Here is a 14723-nt window from a genome sequence, read left to right on the forward strand (position 1 = left end):
CTTCTGTGTTGGAAAACCTGGTGGTGTTATACGTTCAATATGCATTGTATTACCCCCAAAGATATGGTGGATGTTTTCCACAAGTACTTGTACTCTGTTCACTTTTTGTTTCTGTATTTTTATTGCAAACATACGTGCAGACACCGATCTCTGGAGATATATGCTACTTAGAGCATCTTCATACAAAAAGTACTCTGCAAGACTGGCATGATGCAGTATATTGGCTAAACGTAAGATAGGGGAGTGCTGCATATATCAACAACCAGAAAACTCTGGGGAAAAAAAAAAGATATTATTGTACAATAAAACATATTACTGCATGAAGAGTCTGTGTAGCATGTTTTGCTGAATATGTTTGCACAACCCTTCCCTCCCTCAACTGGGAGCATGGACAACAAGCCAGGGGGTGGGTGTGACATATATGCATACCCCGAGAGGGGCATGCATACAAAACCCCCTCCTGAGGCAGAGCCCATCCAAAAACATACTGGGTACAACAGTGCAGGGGACTCCAGAGCACGGGGCATACCTCACAGATGTTCACAGCTCAGAGTAAGGCCAGAGACACAGCTCAGCAGGCAGAGCTCAAGAAAGGGCTACTTTTAGGTGGGCACATAAAAACCACGGCAGGTAAACCCCGAGCAAGCGATGCCACCGTGACCTACGCGGTGGCTGCACCCCTCGGAGCACCCAGACCCAAGGGCACACCGCTTTGGGGCACAGGGAGGCGGGTGACCCTCCGGAGCACGCAGCCCTCGGGGCGCACCGGCTGGGGACACGCACCGGGGAGGCTGCTGCACCTTCCAGAGCACCCACCCGCCCGGCCACACCGGCGGGGGGGGTCGGGGGTTGCCCTCTCCAGAGCCCCCCGGACGCAGGAGCCGCGGGGGGGGGGCCCGCGCTCCCCGCCCCCGCTCGGCAGGGGGCGGGCCTCGCGCCCCGCCGCCGCCGCGCGCCCGCCCTCCCCCCCCGCTCCCGCCGCCGCCCGTCCCAACGGCCAGCGCGCGCCGGGCCGCTCACACCTCCCCGCCGCCACCACCCGGCTCCCCTCAGGGGCGATGCCGACGGCGCCGCGGCGCCTCCTCCGCGCGCTCTGCAGCTCCACCTTCAGGATGGGCGACTCGGCCTCCCGGCTGCCGCAGAAAGAAGAAGCGCTCCCCGGCAGGAGCCAGCGCATCCCGGTGGCAGGTAGGGACGACCCTTCCCCGCTCCCGCTCCCCCCTCGCTCCCGCGGCCCAGCCCCGGTGGCGGCGGGGGAGGGGAAGCGGAGGCCCCGCTCAGCGCGGGAGGCGGCACCGCTCCCTCAGGCGGCCGCTGAGCACATGCGCGCTGCCCTCCCACCGGGGCGGGCGGTGGCGGCTGCGGCGCCTGCGCGCGGGGCTGTGGCGCATGCGGAGAGGGGCGCTCGCCTGGTGTCTGTGTGGGGGGGTGAAATGGCGGGGGCGGCTCGTCTGCGTGAGGTAGGGGTAGGGGGAGTCCAGGCGGGAGCCTGTAGGGTGCTTCGGGAGTGCACTTGTGTCGCGATTTAGCTGCACAATGACGCTTCCTGTGCACTCTTGTAAGAATAGGAATTAATCGAGTGCTGGAGCAGCCAACAAGCGCTTGTTTTTCTCTTGGCCATATATGAGTTTTTGGTTTAATTTTTACAAGGGCCACAATAGTCCTATTCAGGGCCTATTTCCTTAGCCCTTTCTTTTTCTGTTAATACCTCAAAATAATACCTAAGCATGCTGTGGATGTTCTTATCTTAATGTTTGCAAAGTGTTTTTAAGTTCTTCTCTCAATGATTCTCCAGTACTCTTCCTTTCATTTTGAATAAATGCGTGCTGTCAGGTGAGCAAAGTAGCAACCTAGAATTAAGCAATTTTGCCTTCTGTCAGCCCTCCTAGGAACTGAAAACATTGCAAGATGACTGTCATCCCTGTTGGCACGTAGGTGCTCTAACAAGCATGTTCATTCTCCCATTTTACAAGGTGTGTGTTTATACGTGTCTTTGCTCCAGACACCTAAAGTCCCTAACAAAGTCTGTGAACTTAAAAAAATATGTATATTTAAACATGTAAGGTACATAAGTGCTGGTGGGAGAATAATAAATGGATGATGGCAAAGGCCCAGTGAAAGAAGTGTTTGAGAGCACAGTAAAATCTTATATTGTATAGATATTTGGTAAAATGCTGAATGTAGCGAGAAGGTACTGGTGGAATTCAAGGTAGCAGGAAGAGTATTATGTCTGATGTGGAGAAGGTGGACTCAAAGGAGGGGTACAGAGATGGGGTTGATATCGTTAGGGCAATGAACTCTAGAGATGATACCAGGAGTAGCACATTTTATAGATTAAAGTTCACATTGCTTGTTGATAAAAACCTGGACAGAAGATACACTAGGCCCACAAGAATGGGGATTTAAATGTTAACATTGTGTAACATTGGCTCAGTAACGTTTCTTTTGTTTAAATTGCTCTTAGATTGCAGAATCAGAGGAGTGTTGGTTGGAAGGGCGCTCCAGTTCAGCCCCTGTCTCAGTGCTGCGCTGCCTTCTAGTCAGAGACTTTTTCCTCATGTCCAACATGAACCTCTTACGGCAGAGGTAGTGGCTGCTGCCCTTTCCGATACTGTCTGGTGCTGCTGAGAAGGGTTTGGCCGAGTCATCATTCTCACTCCCTGTTAAGCTGTTGTAAGATTGCCCCTTAGTTTCCCCTTCACCAGCTGAAACACGCCCAGCTTCTGCGAGCTTGTGGGTGTGCGTGCGGTAGGCTGCTGACCAACTTGACCTTGCAGACCCTTGCCGTTTTATTAATGTCTCTCTTGAACTGAGGACCCAAAACTGGATGTCATATTCCAGGTGAATTCTTACCAGTACAGCATAGAGGAGAGGGCTTTTCCATACTCTGCTGTCCACGCTCCTTGTAACGCAGCCCAGTACACAATTTGATTTATTTGCAATGAGAGCACGTTGCTAGCTCATATTTAACCTGGCAGCCAGCAGAATCACAGGTCCTTTCCAGCAGGGCTGAGATAATTTTGCACTGGTGCAGAACTTGCACTTCTCCTTGTTGACCTTCATGAGGTTTCTGTTGGCATAGACCTGAAATTTTTCAAGGTCTCGTCAGACTGAAGCTCTGTTGTTTGGCATGTCTGCTCTCACTCTCTGTTTAGCGTTGCCCTCAAATTTGCTGAGCGTGTTTTCTGTCACATCATTCATGTTATTGTTTAAGATATTGAATGATATTGGCCCCAGCATCAGCCCCTGGGGTAACCTGCTACACGCTAGACGTGAAGATATTGATCACTGCCTTGTGAGTCTGGTGGTCCTGCCAATTTTTGACGTGTCTAGTGCCTAGCAGTCTGTTCTTCCCAGCCAGTACTTTCTCAGTTTCCAAATGCAAATGTTGTAAGGGATGGTGACAGAAGCCCTGCTAAAGTCAACATGTATTACATCCACTACTTTGCCCTCATGTGCATAGCCAATAATTTCATCATAAAAGGCAACCCAGCTGGTCAAGCATGATTTGCCTTTGGTAAATAGGTTGGCTGTTCCTGATTACTTTCCTGTTCTCTTTGTGTTTGGAAATGATTTCGGAGGACATACTCTGATCTTCCCTGGGACTGAGCCGAGGCCGAGCAGCCTGTAGTTCCTCAGTCCTCTTTTTGCCTTCCTTAAGAATGGCTGTTACTGTAGCCCATTTCTAGTCATCAGAGATCTCCCCCAGTCACCAGGATTTTTCTAGGTACCATTACATCTAGATCTGTCACAGTGTTCTGATGGTCACACCAGTGAGCTTCCTCCGCAGCCCTGGAAGAGCTCCACGTGGCTCCTTGGACATTTAACTTCTTTAAGTAATCATAACCTATTTTCCCCCCACATTGCTGCTTTCCTTTCTGACTGTGCCAGTGCATGCAGAGGTTTTGGAGCAGTCGTTGTTTCTGAAGACTTAGGCAAAAGAGGTTTTGAGTACTTTAGTCTTTTCTGTGCTACTTCCAGGCTGTCTTGTGTATTCATCAATGCACCCAGATTTTATCTGAGTTTCTTTTTACTCTCGTAATTTTTGTGGAATCGTTTCTTATTACTGTTTAAGTCCCTAGCTGGTTTTAACTCCAGCTTTAGCCTTTCTGATTTTGTGCCTAAATGCCTAGGCAAGGCATTTTATATACCTCCTTTGTGGCTTGTTATTGTTTCTACTTCTTGTATACTCTCTCTTTGCATTTTAGTTCATTAAGCAGCTCTGTGTTTCTGATGAAGTTCCCAGTTTTTCTGCATGGTATTTTGTTCCTTAGCTCTCTTAGAAAGTTTTTTGTCAAAATTCAGACCACCCTGAAGGGCACTTTCTCCGTTTGACAGCCTCTGAGGGGCTTCTAGCTAGCAATTCCCTAAATAAGCCAGAGTTTGAGCTCTGAAAGTCCAAAATGCTAAATCTGCTGTTTACCTATCTTGTGGTCACTGCAGCTCTCTGCCATGTGCTGCTGCAATGCCACCAGTTCTTCCCTGCTTCTGAACAGCCGATCAGCAAACAACCGTTATCTCTGGCACTTTTGGTATGAAATTGTCACTAGTGCAGCTTCCTGAATTGCTTGCACAATTTGATGTTACCCTCCCAGCAGATGTCTGGGAACTGAAATCTCCCTGGGGGACCAGAGCCTGCAGTCTGGAGACTTCTGCTAGCTCTTTGTGGCAAGCCTCATCCACTTACCTCCTCTTGGTCAGGTGCTCTGTAGCAGACCCCAAACCACACCACCTCCAGTGTTCCCCTCTGGTTTTGACTTGGAGACTCTCAGCAGATGTGACTTCAGTTTCACACTGGAGCTCTGTGCTGTCAAGGAGTTTGTTTCAGTAGAGTGCAGCTCCCCTTCCTATTCTTCTGTGCTAATCCTTCCTACGTACCCTGTTCCCATGCATGACACTGCTCAAGTTGTGTGTGCTGTGCCAGGTCTCTGATTCTGATCACATCATAGGTCTGTGACCACACTTGGACATCTGAGTTTTCTTCTTTGTGAACCAAACTCTGCCTTAGTGTGCAGACACTTGAGGAAAACATCTGCCAGACCTTTCTTTTAAGTAGTAGCTAGCACTGATCCTAATCCAGTGATCTGAGGTGTCCATCTTATTCATCTTCAATGGTGTTGAGGGCCCCTAGCTGTTTCCTACGTGAAGAGCTGCAGAGCATTTAGCTTCTTGTCTGTGTGGTCTCTTTGAAGATCCTGTGATCGCCTGCTCCTCATCCCTGATGTGATACAGCCTGCCCACTTCTTGCAGCTCCTTCCCTTGTGCTGCGGCAGCTAGGTCTGCCAGAGCCACCTCTTAAAAGATGAGGCTGCTGCCACTGCTGCCATCCCCATGGATCCCCAGGCTCTCCCCACAGCCTGAGACCACTCTCAGGAGTTCAGTCCAGAGGGAGGTTGCTGAAGCACCAGAGGTGTTAGCACTGCCTGGATCAGGGCATTGTGTCCTGGAAGGTATTTTCGGCAGCTGAGGGTTTTCTTCTGTGAGCAGCACTTCTGGGCTCTCTTTGTGCCTCCTGCACATTGTGTTAATTGCATTGTACCTGCTTGCACATCCCCATCCCAATGCTCCAAGTTCCTGATGCTTTCTGGGTGCGAGATGGGCATGAACGTGCTCTGCCCCTTGGTGAGCTTTGTTTTTTGGTGGGGAACCTCTTGTGCTGAGGGTTCTTGATGGCCGTTCACAAACCTTGTGAGTACAGGGCTGCACCCTCCTTTTCCGCAGTCCAAAAGAGAGGAAAAGACAGCTGAGTGACAGCTTCAGCTTGAAAGTTGCACTATCTAGTCTGGTGAAAAGCTAAATTGCCTTTCTATTCCTTTGCAACTTGCTGACCACAGGATTATGTGAGACTTGACCTTGTCTGCATAACTCTTGTTTTAGTGTAAGGTTATTACTAATTTAGGATCTGAGTCTAAGAAAATTATGCAGTTAAACGTTGTATATTACACGGATTTCTGTGAAGTGACTGGAAGTAGTTGGTTTGTGATACAAAGGCTTCTGTTTCTAGAGGTCAGTTAAACAGGGATAAAATACTATACTGTGAGCTGCAAACAATACAAACATTAGTAAGCTTCACTTACCTTTTTTGTAATCAAGTTCGATTTATCTGATCTTCAACAAATTTTGTAATCTGGGAATTAGAGTTTGTTGTGCTGTTTTATTTCCTTGCAGTAGAGCTGTTGCATTAATTTTTGAAAATTATTTATTTCATATGATTTCTGTATAATGGTGCAATACGGTGTTGTGCTTTATAGTAAAATCAAGTATTATTTATTGCTTCCGCCTTTCTAGTATAACTCTAGTTTTCAGAATTAATTTTGGTTACATTACTGCTGAAACATGGCTGCGTTTTATGAATATGTGAGTATATATTGCTTACACTATTTAATTGACTGTTTTATTTTATGATAGTGGTAGGAGCACTAGTCAAGGAGCCCTAATAATGTAGAGGGAACTTCCTGTGCAAGGCATTGTATAATAACATATATATATATATATATATATATATATATACAGACACACTCTTTTTTTCTGCTAGATAGCCTGAGATAGCAGTGTGTAGTAAATTAAAAGAATGTTTTGTCCCCCTGGTCCCAATGAGTAGTGTCAGGAAATATCTTCTCTCTGTCTGTGGTCTCAGCTATGTTCCTAGCAGAGGTACTTACATTGTAACATACCCATCTGTAGCGGGTTAACTTTCTTGAGGCAGTAAACGTACAACTCATGGGTAGACAGTCTTACGATTGTTTAAACCTATTAAGCTTCTTAGCTTTATATTTATAGATTAATAGAGCAATAATTACAAATGTGGAGGAGGTCATGGTGAACTTTAGTCTGACCTTCCGTATAGAAAAGAGCACAGCATTTCCATGAATTAATTCTTGCTTGGATCAGATCATGCTCTTTAAAGAAAACATTGATTAAAAATGTCATTTGACAGAGGATCCATGGCAAAATTTCATAAATTGTTCCAATGTTTCATAAGTCTTTCCATTAAAAAGGTGCATATTTTGAATCCCTTTGTTATCTTTCAACTTCCAGCCATTGCAGCTTGGTACTGTTTTCTTCATGAAGATGAAAAGCATCGTAATATTTGTTTTCTGGTTTTCATGAAATATGTTTAGATCATAATTAAATTGCTGGTTGGCCTATTTTTTAAAAAAGTGATGACTTCAACCAGACATAAACCAAGCAAAGCGAATTTTTATTGTCAGCAGAAGGCATGTTTTTCAGTCACTTATTAATTTTTGTTTCTTTTCCTTAAATTGTCATGAATTACTTAAGGTCTTCCTTAAGTTTTGGATACCGGAAGTAGACACCGGATGTTACTAGTGATAGTGTCAACTGAAATCTTGTTCCTACTCAATATTTTTTCCTGTTTGTGTATCAAAGGATAACTAACATTTTGGGTTAAAGTGTTGCACTGGGAGCTTTGCATTTAAGTGATAATCTCCTGCATACCTAAGAGCTATTCAAGTAATTGGTATAGTGTCTGATTCTATTTTTAACTTTATGAATTGATCTGCATTTGCTTTGACTATTTGATTTAATTCCAAGTCTGTATATTTTATATTAAATTCATACAACAGTGAATTTCAGTTCTATGTGGAATTAGTACTTCAACTTGACATATGGAACTCAAGAAAAACTTGCACTGAATGTTTTTGCTGAGACATCTGGAGAAGAATGTGTCTAGTGAGCATAGGAAATTGAGATTTTCATAGGTTTCTAGTCTCAGCCTCATTGTTTTATTATTATTGTCTTCAGATGTAGCAGGAATATTTCAGCTTTAGTTGCCTTGATATTGTTAAAACAAATACATGATCTTTGAGTGAAAGGGTCGCTCTGCCTAAATTCAGTTAAGCTGGGGCATGGTGCTCAGGGGGATCTTATCAATGTGTATAGATAACTGATGGGGAGGAGTAAAGGAGATGGAGGCAGAGTCTTCCCAGTGGTGCCCCATGGATGGACAAGAGGCAACAAGTGCAAACTGAAACACAGGAAATTCCATTGCAACCTAAGAAGAAAACTTTTTTTTCTCTCACGTTGGTTGAACAGTAGAACAGGTTGCCCAGAGAAGTTGTAGCTTCTCCATCCTTGGAGATAGTCAAAACCTGACAGGACACAGTACTGAGCAACCTGCTCGAGCTGACCCGGCTCTGAGCGGGGGGGTTGGACTAGGTTATCTGCAGAGGTCCTTCCAACCTTAGCTGTGCCATGACTCTGTAAATCTTCTTAGCTGTAGCTGTGGTGGTAGCAGCAGTGTCCATCTTTTCTAGGATACTCCAGGGGTTACAGAATTCCCTCAGGATCTTGATGATCCTCCTCTGTTGGGAGACTGAAATGACATCCTAAGCAGATACATCAAAATAAACAGCCAAAGCATACCTGGGATGATGGTACTTCTTTAAGTGACTGCAGGAGGCTGGAGCCAGACCCTTAAGTCTGCTCTCTTTTTGGCCACACTACTTTTGCTTTTCTGTGCGTACAGCAGTCTGACCCGTTGCAGAGTGGGGCATGCTGGCAGTCTCACAGGATACTCCGAGTCCAAGTAGAGAAAATATACGTGTTTTCCCCAGGCTGAGTGGAGGTATGTCAGTTTTTTCTAAAGTTCCTAGAGAATGTACTGAAGTTTTACAGCAGGGATCGCTTCCTCTTCCTTCAGAGACACACTTCTTCCCATTCAATTTATGCAGAACATAAACAGGTGTTTTATGGGAACTGCTTTACTCTTCCTATTCTCTCCCTTGCCTGCTGAAGTAGCACTTGCTTTTCACAGGATGTAGACAGATTGGATTCCACCCCAATTAGCTGCCTATGTATGAAGAATAGTGTACCTTATATTCTTACAGGGAGATTATTTCGCAAGAGATTTTTAAGTGAGGTGATTTTAGGTATCATACGTCCTGTTAGGAGTTGTTTAGTTGATTTCTAATGTTGCATTTAGTTGGACATCTTTTGAAACTTAATAGTTTCCAAACACAATGAACATTCAGAAGCAGAAATAACCCTTTAAATTGTTTTGCTTCTATACCTGCTTGTTTTAGTGGAATTTATCCACTATAACACTATATCTTAGGTTGGATATTAGGAAAAATTTCTTTACTGAAAGGGTGGTCAAGTATTGGAACAGGCTGCCCAGAGAGGTGGTGGAGTCACCATACCTGGAGAAGTTTAAAAAACGTGTAGATGTGGCACTTTGGGACATGGTTTAGTAGGCATGGAGGTGTTGGGTTGACGGTTGGACTAGATGATCCTAGAGGTCTTTTCCAACCTTAATGATTCTGTGATTCTATGAATTTCTGTCCATGCTCCTCTTTTTTACCATTCTGAAAACACTAAACAGAAATTATTGTGGTCAAACTAATGGCCTGTGGTCTGCTACTTTCATTTGTCTCATCCCCTGCCCTTGGAGAAGGTGGCTGGCTGGACTGCGTATGCTACCATGGGCACACGGAAGGGTGCTAAGGCTAAAAGACTGTAACTTTTCTTATGTTCATGGCCTGGTACAAAGACTTCCCGGTGGAATTTGATCCCTGTGGGCATGAGATCATCCTGGAATTTTCTCAACAGTCAGTGAATCTGTGTCATTGTCATTAAAGTTTAAATTATGCTGACTTGTAATGATACAGAGGCATTGCGTACTGGATATCACTGAGCTGTCATCATTGAATAACTTATTCTTAAATCATCAGTACTTTCCTATCAAGGGCAAATGGCAAAATGGAGAACTGCTGAATGGGACAGCCCAGTCCCTTGATACTTGTGAATTAGTACATCATGGAAGCCTCCACCATGTTTTTGTAGCCTCTTTGTACTGTGCAGAATTAGGGAAAAAATCTGGTACTTTATGCTTATTCTGTGCCTAAATATGTATGCAGTGTTAGGCTGAGAAGTTTTAAACAGATTTTCCCTGATACTCTGACAGTTTGCTGAATTGTGCAAGGCACAAGATTTTGCAATAGAATTGCAAATAAAAGGTAAGCTTTATGTTTTCTGAGATATTTTTTCAGTAGACTATGAGGAATAAAATGAAAAATATTAGATATTTTTCCCTTTAATGATTAAAAAAGTTTGTTAATCATGGGCAAATGTAAAACTTTTTTTCAGACGTGAATTTAATATCACTATATTGTAGGTGTAAAATAGAGATTCTTGAGTGAGATTATTTGTCTCAGAACAAAGCCTACAAAGAAAATACAGTTTCTCTTAAGGTTTAGAAGGATTAATTTCTTAAAGTTTTCCACTGCTTACTTTACCTCATACAGTGTTTTACATAAAGAATTAACTAGTTACCCATTTTACTGAAGCTTATATGGAATATGGGCTGAAAAATGTGAGATTTGATTTCCATTGAAGTACAGTTCAGGAGCATGTTGAGTAACAATGCCATATGTGGTCTAGCATTTCTCAAATTGCAATTTACCTTTTAATTCAGAAGAGTTAACTACTTATTTCTTCATTCTAAGAGACGATCTTTGCCTCAAATACACTCAAGCCATCAATTTCCATAAATTATTAAATTTCATTACAATTTCACTGCGTATGCCGAGATTCAAATCAGAAAGAGTGTAAAGCAGAGCACGTTTCTTTGTGGAAGCATCTCACCCCCAGTAATTGTTTATTATCTGAAAGACAACTTCTGAAATTTGTGGTTACAACATCTTTACAGGTAGGTGTGAGATGAATTCGCTTGGAAATCCTGTTTGTAATAACATGCCATGGCTTTTTCTCTTTCTCTCTTTTTTTTTTTTTTTGCACCTTGTCAGGTATTTATATCTAAACATTAAACAGCTCGTTTTCAGGCCAAGTGTACAACTATAAATATTGTACTGTCATTGGAAAAACAGGAATTACTTTTTAACCACCCATTACATTTACATTTTGGAAGGTGTTGCAAGGAGAAGCAAAGGTTAAGTGAATCTAAGGGGATTTTTTTGTTGTTTGCATGTGGTTTTTGCTCCTGGTGGCTGGAAAACAACAACAAAAAGGAAGTTAGCATGCACACACAATGCTTGATAGATTTAAAGCATACAGGAAATATATTTACAGAGCTGCACATGCAGCTGTCAAACACTGCTCCCGAGGTAACACCACCCTGATGAAAAAACCCTGCACTGCCTTATCACCTCTAACTCCATTTAACTCCATTGCAATGGATGGAAGGGGCTACGTCATTAATCACTAAGCCCTCTCCAAAAAAAAAAAAAAAGAAAAAAAAAAATCTCTTGTTTGAGTCCCTGGAGTTCCTGGTGGACTACTTAGCATGCCGCTCACAGTCGGATGTGTGCGCTGGCATGAAGCAGCGCTGCACAAAGCTGTACCCCCAAGACTGCGGCGGGGCGGGTGCGGAGGAAGCTCTCCCCGGGGTTTCTCCTGGCAACAGCGCGGGTTGCTGGGAAACAGAATTACTTAAATGGGGAGAAACTTTACCCAACTGGCAGCCTCTTGAATGCAAATAAGGCTTGAAGGAGACTCCTCTTGCTGGTACCGTAATTTCCCTCTCCGAAATGAAAAATGAATCCAGAGGTTCTTTATTCAGAGGATTATGTATGGATGCTGCTCTGAGGAATCATTCGAAGTTGTGTAATAAAAGAGGATAATTATTTCTAGTAAAAGGTAGCGGTGTGGTATGCAGGATTCAATAGCTTCTTGTTGCTGCAGTTTTGAAAAGGGATGTAAAGTCTGAATTTGCCAAATTTGTGTTGTTAAATAAACCTGTCAGTTATGAGAATTAAACACAAGGGTTATATTTACACAGGTTATTTTTTTCACTAGAGAATGTTTTATCTTATTTTGTGTGAATCCTGAGATACGTTGGACTTCTTTGGCGAACTGTATCCATTTATCTTTAGTGCAATTTTTGCATGAATGACATTGACCTGACATTTAGGTAATGTTCTGATTTCAACTCAGAAAATAAGAAGGCTGAGAGAAACATCTCACTTTCTTCACTTGGTCTCCATGCTACTATTTAAAAACCTTTTGTGCTCGGATGCTAAAGACCTGTGGTGCCAGCTATGCCTTCAGTTGTGTCTGTGTAACTCTGACAAACAAGTGTTCTTCATTTAAAATATGATATTTGGCTGACTTTGCCATAGTCAAAGGTAGCATATATGGGGAAGACTAAGTTGGTTTTAAATGATGGCTGTTGCAGCTATTCAAATACAAGTAGTGAAATACCGTGTAGTAAGTCAGGTTGTGGCCTGGATCGCACAGGTGCCTCTGTAACACTCATTTGGTGAATGTATATCACAGGTAGAGACATGGGATTAGGTTGCCCATTGCTCCTTCTCTTTCCACACCAGATAAGACAGTATGGGGAAAAAAACCCCTTGTTTTGGCTTTACATTGTACCAGGTACAGAGCTGGGATAGAGCACTGGAAGGGACTGTATGTATTCTTGAATTGCTGCTGCAAGGTAGATTGCTGCTTTTATAGGTAAAACAGGCACTTGCATGATTAATTCATCACATGGTGAATGTCAAAAGACATTTAAACCAGGTGAATAGTGTCCCCAAAATGCCTCTTTCTTCCATGGGCTGCAAGGGGAGTGTCCAGTGGCCAGCTCAGATGGAGGTGTCAGTATTATAACCAGCTAAAGCATGATGACATGAATCCTGTCTTTGCTGTGTTAGGCAACCGTAGAATCACAGAGTGGTTTGGGTTGGAAGGGACCTTTAAAGGCCATCTAGTCCAACGCCCCTGCAATGAGCAGGGACATCTTCAACTCGAGCAGGTTGCTCAGAGCCCTGTCCAACCTGACCTTGAATGTTTCCAGGGATGGGGCATCTACCACCTCTCCGGGCAACCTGGGCCAGTGTCTCAGCATAAACAATTTATTCCTAATATCTAGTCTGAATCTCCACTCTTTTAGTTTAAAACCATCACCTCTTGTCCTGTTGCTACAGGCCCTACTAAAAAGTCTGTCCCCATCTTTCTTATAAGCCCCCTTTAAGTACTGGAAGGCTGCTATAAGGTCTCCCTGGAGCCTTCTCTTCTCCAGGCTGACCAACCCCAACTCTCTCAGCCTGTCCTCTGATCATTTTTGTGGCCCTAACCAGATAGTGCACAATCTCCCATGGGCCCATTGACTTGTATTTTAATTATGTAGCTGTTTGATGTTGGTTAAATCATCGACACGTCTGTCCCAGTCTTCCATTTGGAAGGGTTTTTCAGGAGTGAACTGCTTTAGCTATTTAAAATGTTCTTTTAATTTTGACCCTATTATTTATTACTCTTATCTCTTTTTGTGTCTACGTAGTCATTTAGCATCCCTCCATTTTCTTTTATTATTTCCTTGACGAGAGGAGAGAGAGAGTGGTCCCATGCCGCCTTCTCCTGTGTTCTGTTAAAGACTAAAGCTGTTTTAATATCTTCTCATAAAATAGGTTACTTTTCAAAAAATATATCATAATCATACTTTTCAGCATAGTAGAGCTCTGTTATATATGGTATTCTTAAAGAAAAGGGTAACTGCTATGGAGACTCATTCAAAGTAGACACGATCATGATTTACGTTATGGTTACATGGACAGATTAGCTCAGTGTAAGCCAGGTGTGGATTTATGGCATAATAACTACTCCAGGTAACTGCCTACGTGGATGCCTTTGTTGTGCAGTGAACGCAGCGTAATCTGTCTTGGTTTCATTGAAAGGTAAGCTATGTTACATTTACTCCAGGGTAAAAAATTGCGGTTACCACAAAGAGATGCTCTAATATGTTAAGAATTTTGTTTGTGTGAATCATTTTTATCTTCTCTGTTTTTTCCCAGAACAGCACAACCAAAATTAATTGAGGGAATAATTATGTAATGACCTATCCTCCCTGTAGTTGGTATTCAGTGTAAAGCCTTGACATTTTTTTCTTGCCCAAAGAGTTATTCTGGTTGCCCTGAGTCAAAAGCTCTCTCTTTTTTTTTCCCCCCTCTCTTCATCAAATGCCAGTTCACAGAATCATAATTTTTTTCCTTCTTTTCTTTGATTTTCTTGGTTAATGCTTGTATACAACATTTTGAATAATAAAAAAAAGAATTTCCAAAGTCAGGTTATGCTAAATGAGAATTAAGTTGTTCACATATGGAACTGTGGAAGTGCAGCAGCTTTAGTTCCTTCAGAATCCTCAGGAAGTACAATAGTAAAACTCCTCACACTTTAATTGATTTGAAAGAAGGTAAGTGCAGAATAGACCTTGCATTAGGTTACCATAAGGCAGATTTAAGGTTGTTTGAATGTTTTAGCTATTAACTTCTGTGTCTTAGTCCTTTTGTGTTCCTTTGATATGTAGTATTTACTTTGAATTCTTTTGGCTTAAAAAGCTTCTGTGGTTTAATTAATGTCTTCCCGTCAAATTTATACCTTCAAATTACAGTGGTGTACATTGCCTTAACTTCAGTTTTATGTAATTCTTATTAAATTTATTTTTACTTTGCAACCACTCAATTGTTTGGCTTGTAATTTGTTGTGTGATAGGCGTTGCTTTATCTTTGCATGCTAGTATTTTATTTGTTATGTGTAGAATTTCAGTGGTATGGATGCATTTGTATATTGCTCTTATTTAGTTAGGTGCAAATTTTTACGATACATATGAAAATTGCATTTAAATTTGTAGTACAATTAAAATAATACACATAAATAAGTCCTTAGTTCAAATAAGATAAAAACCTGTGCAATATATAATGATGTTTATTGCCGTTTCTTATGTATTGCTCATAGTTAATTCCTGT

The 14723-nt window shown here is 42.7% G+C and overlaps 1 protein-coding gene across 1 annotated transcript in view; it reads left to right on the plus strand.

Annotated features, from left to right (window-relative positions):
• The first annotated feature begins 969 nt into the window (after window positions 1–969).
• The window catches only part of MSRA (methionine sulfoxide reductase A), a 290363-nt gene continuing 276609 nt past the window's right edge, over window positions 970–14723 (plus strand). Inside the window, exon 1 of the mRNA XM_072857751.1 lies at window positions 970–1188. Within this exon, the coding sequence (XP_072713852.1) occupies window positions 1059–1188 (130 nt within the window). The 5' untranslated portion in view covers window positions 970–1058. The remainder of the gene's footprint in view (window positions 1189–14723) is intronic.

The sequence above is a fragment of the Ciconia boyciana genome, chromosome 3 (assembly GCF_034638445.1).
Source record: "Ciconia boyciana chromosome 3, ASM3463844v1, whole genome shotgun sequence".
NCBI lineage: Eukaryota > Metazoa > Chordata > Aves > Ciconiiformes > Ciconiidae > Ciconia > Ciconia boyciana.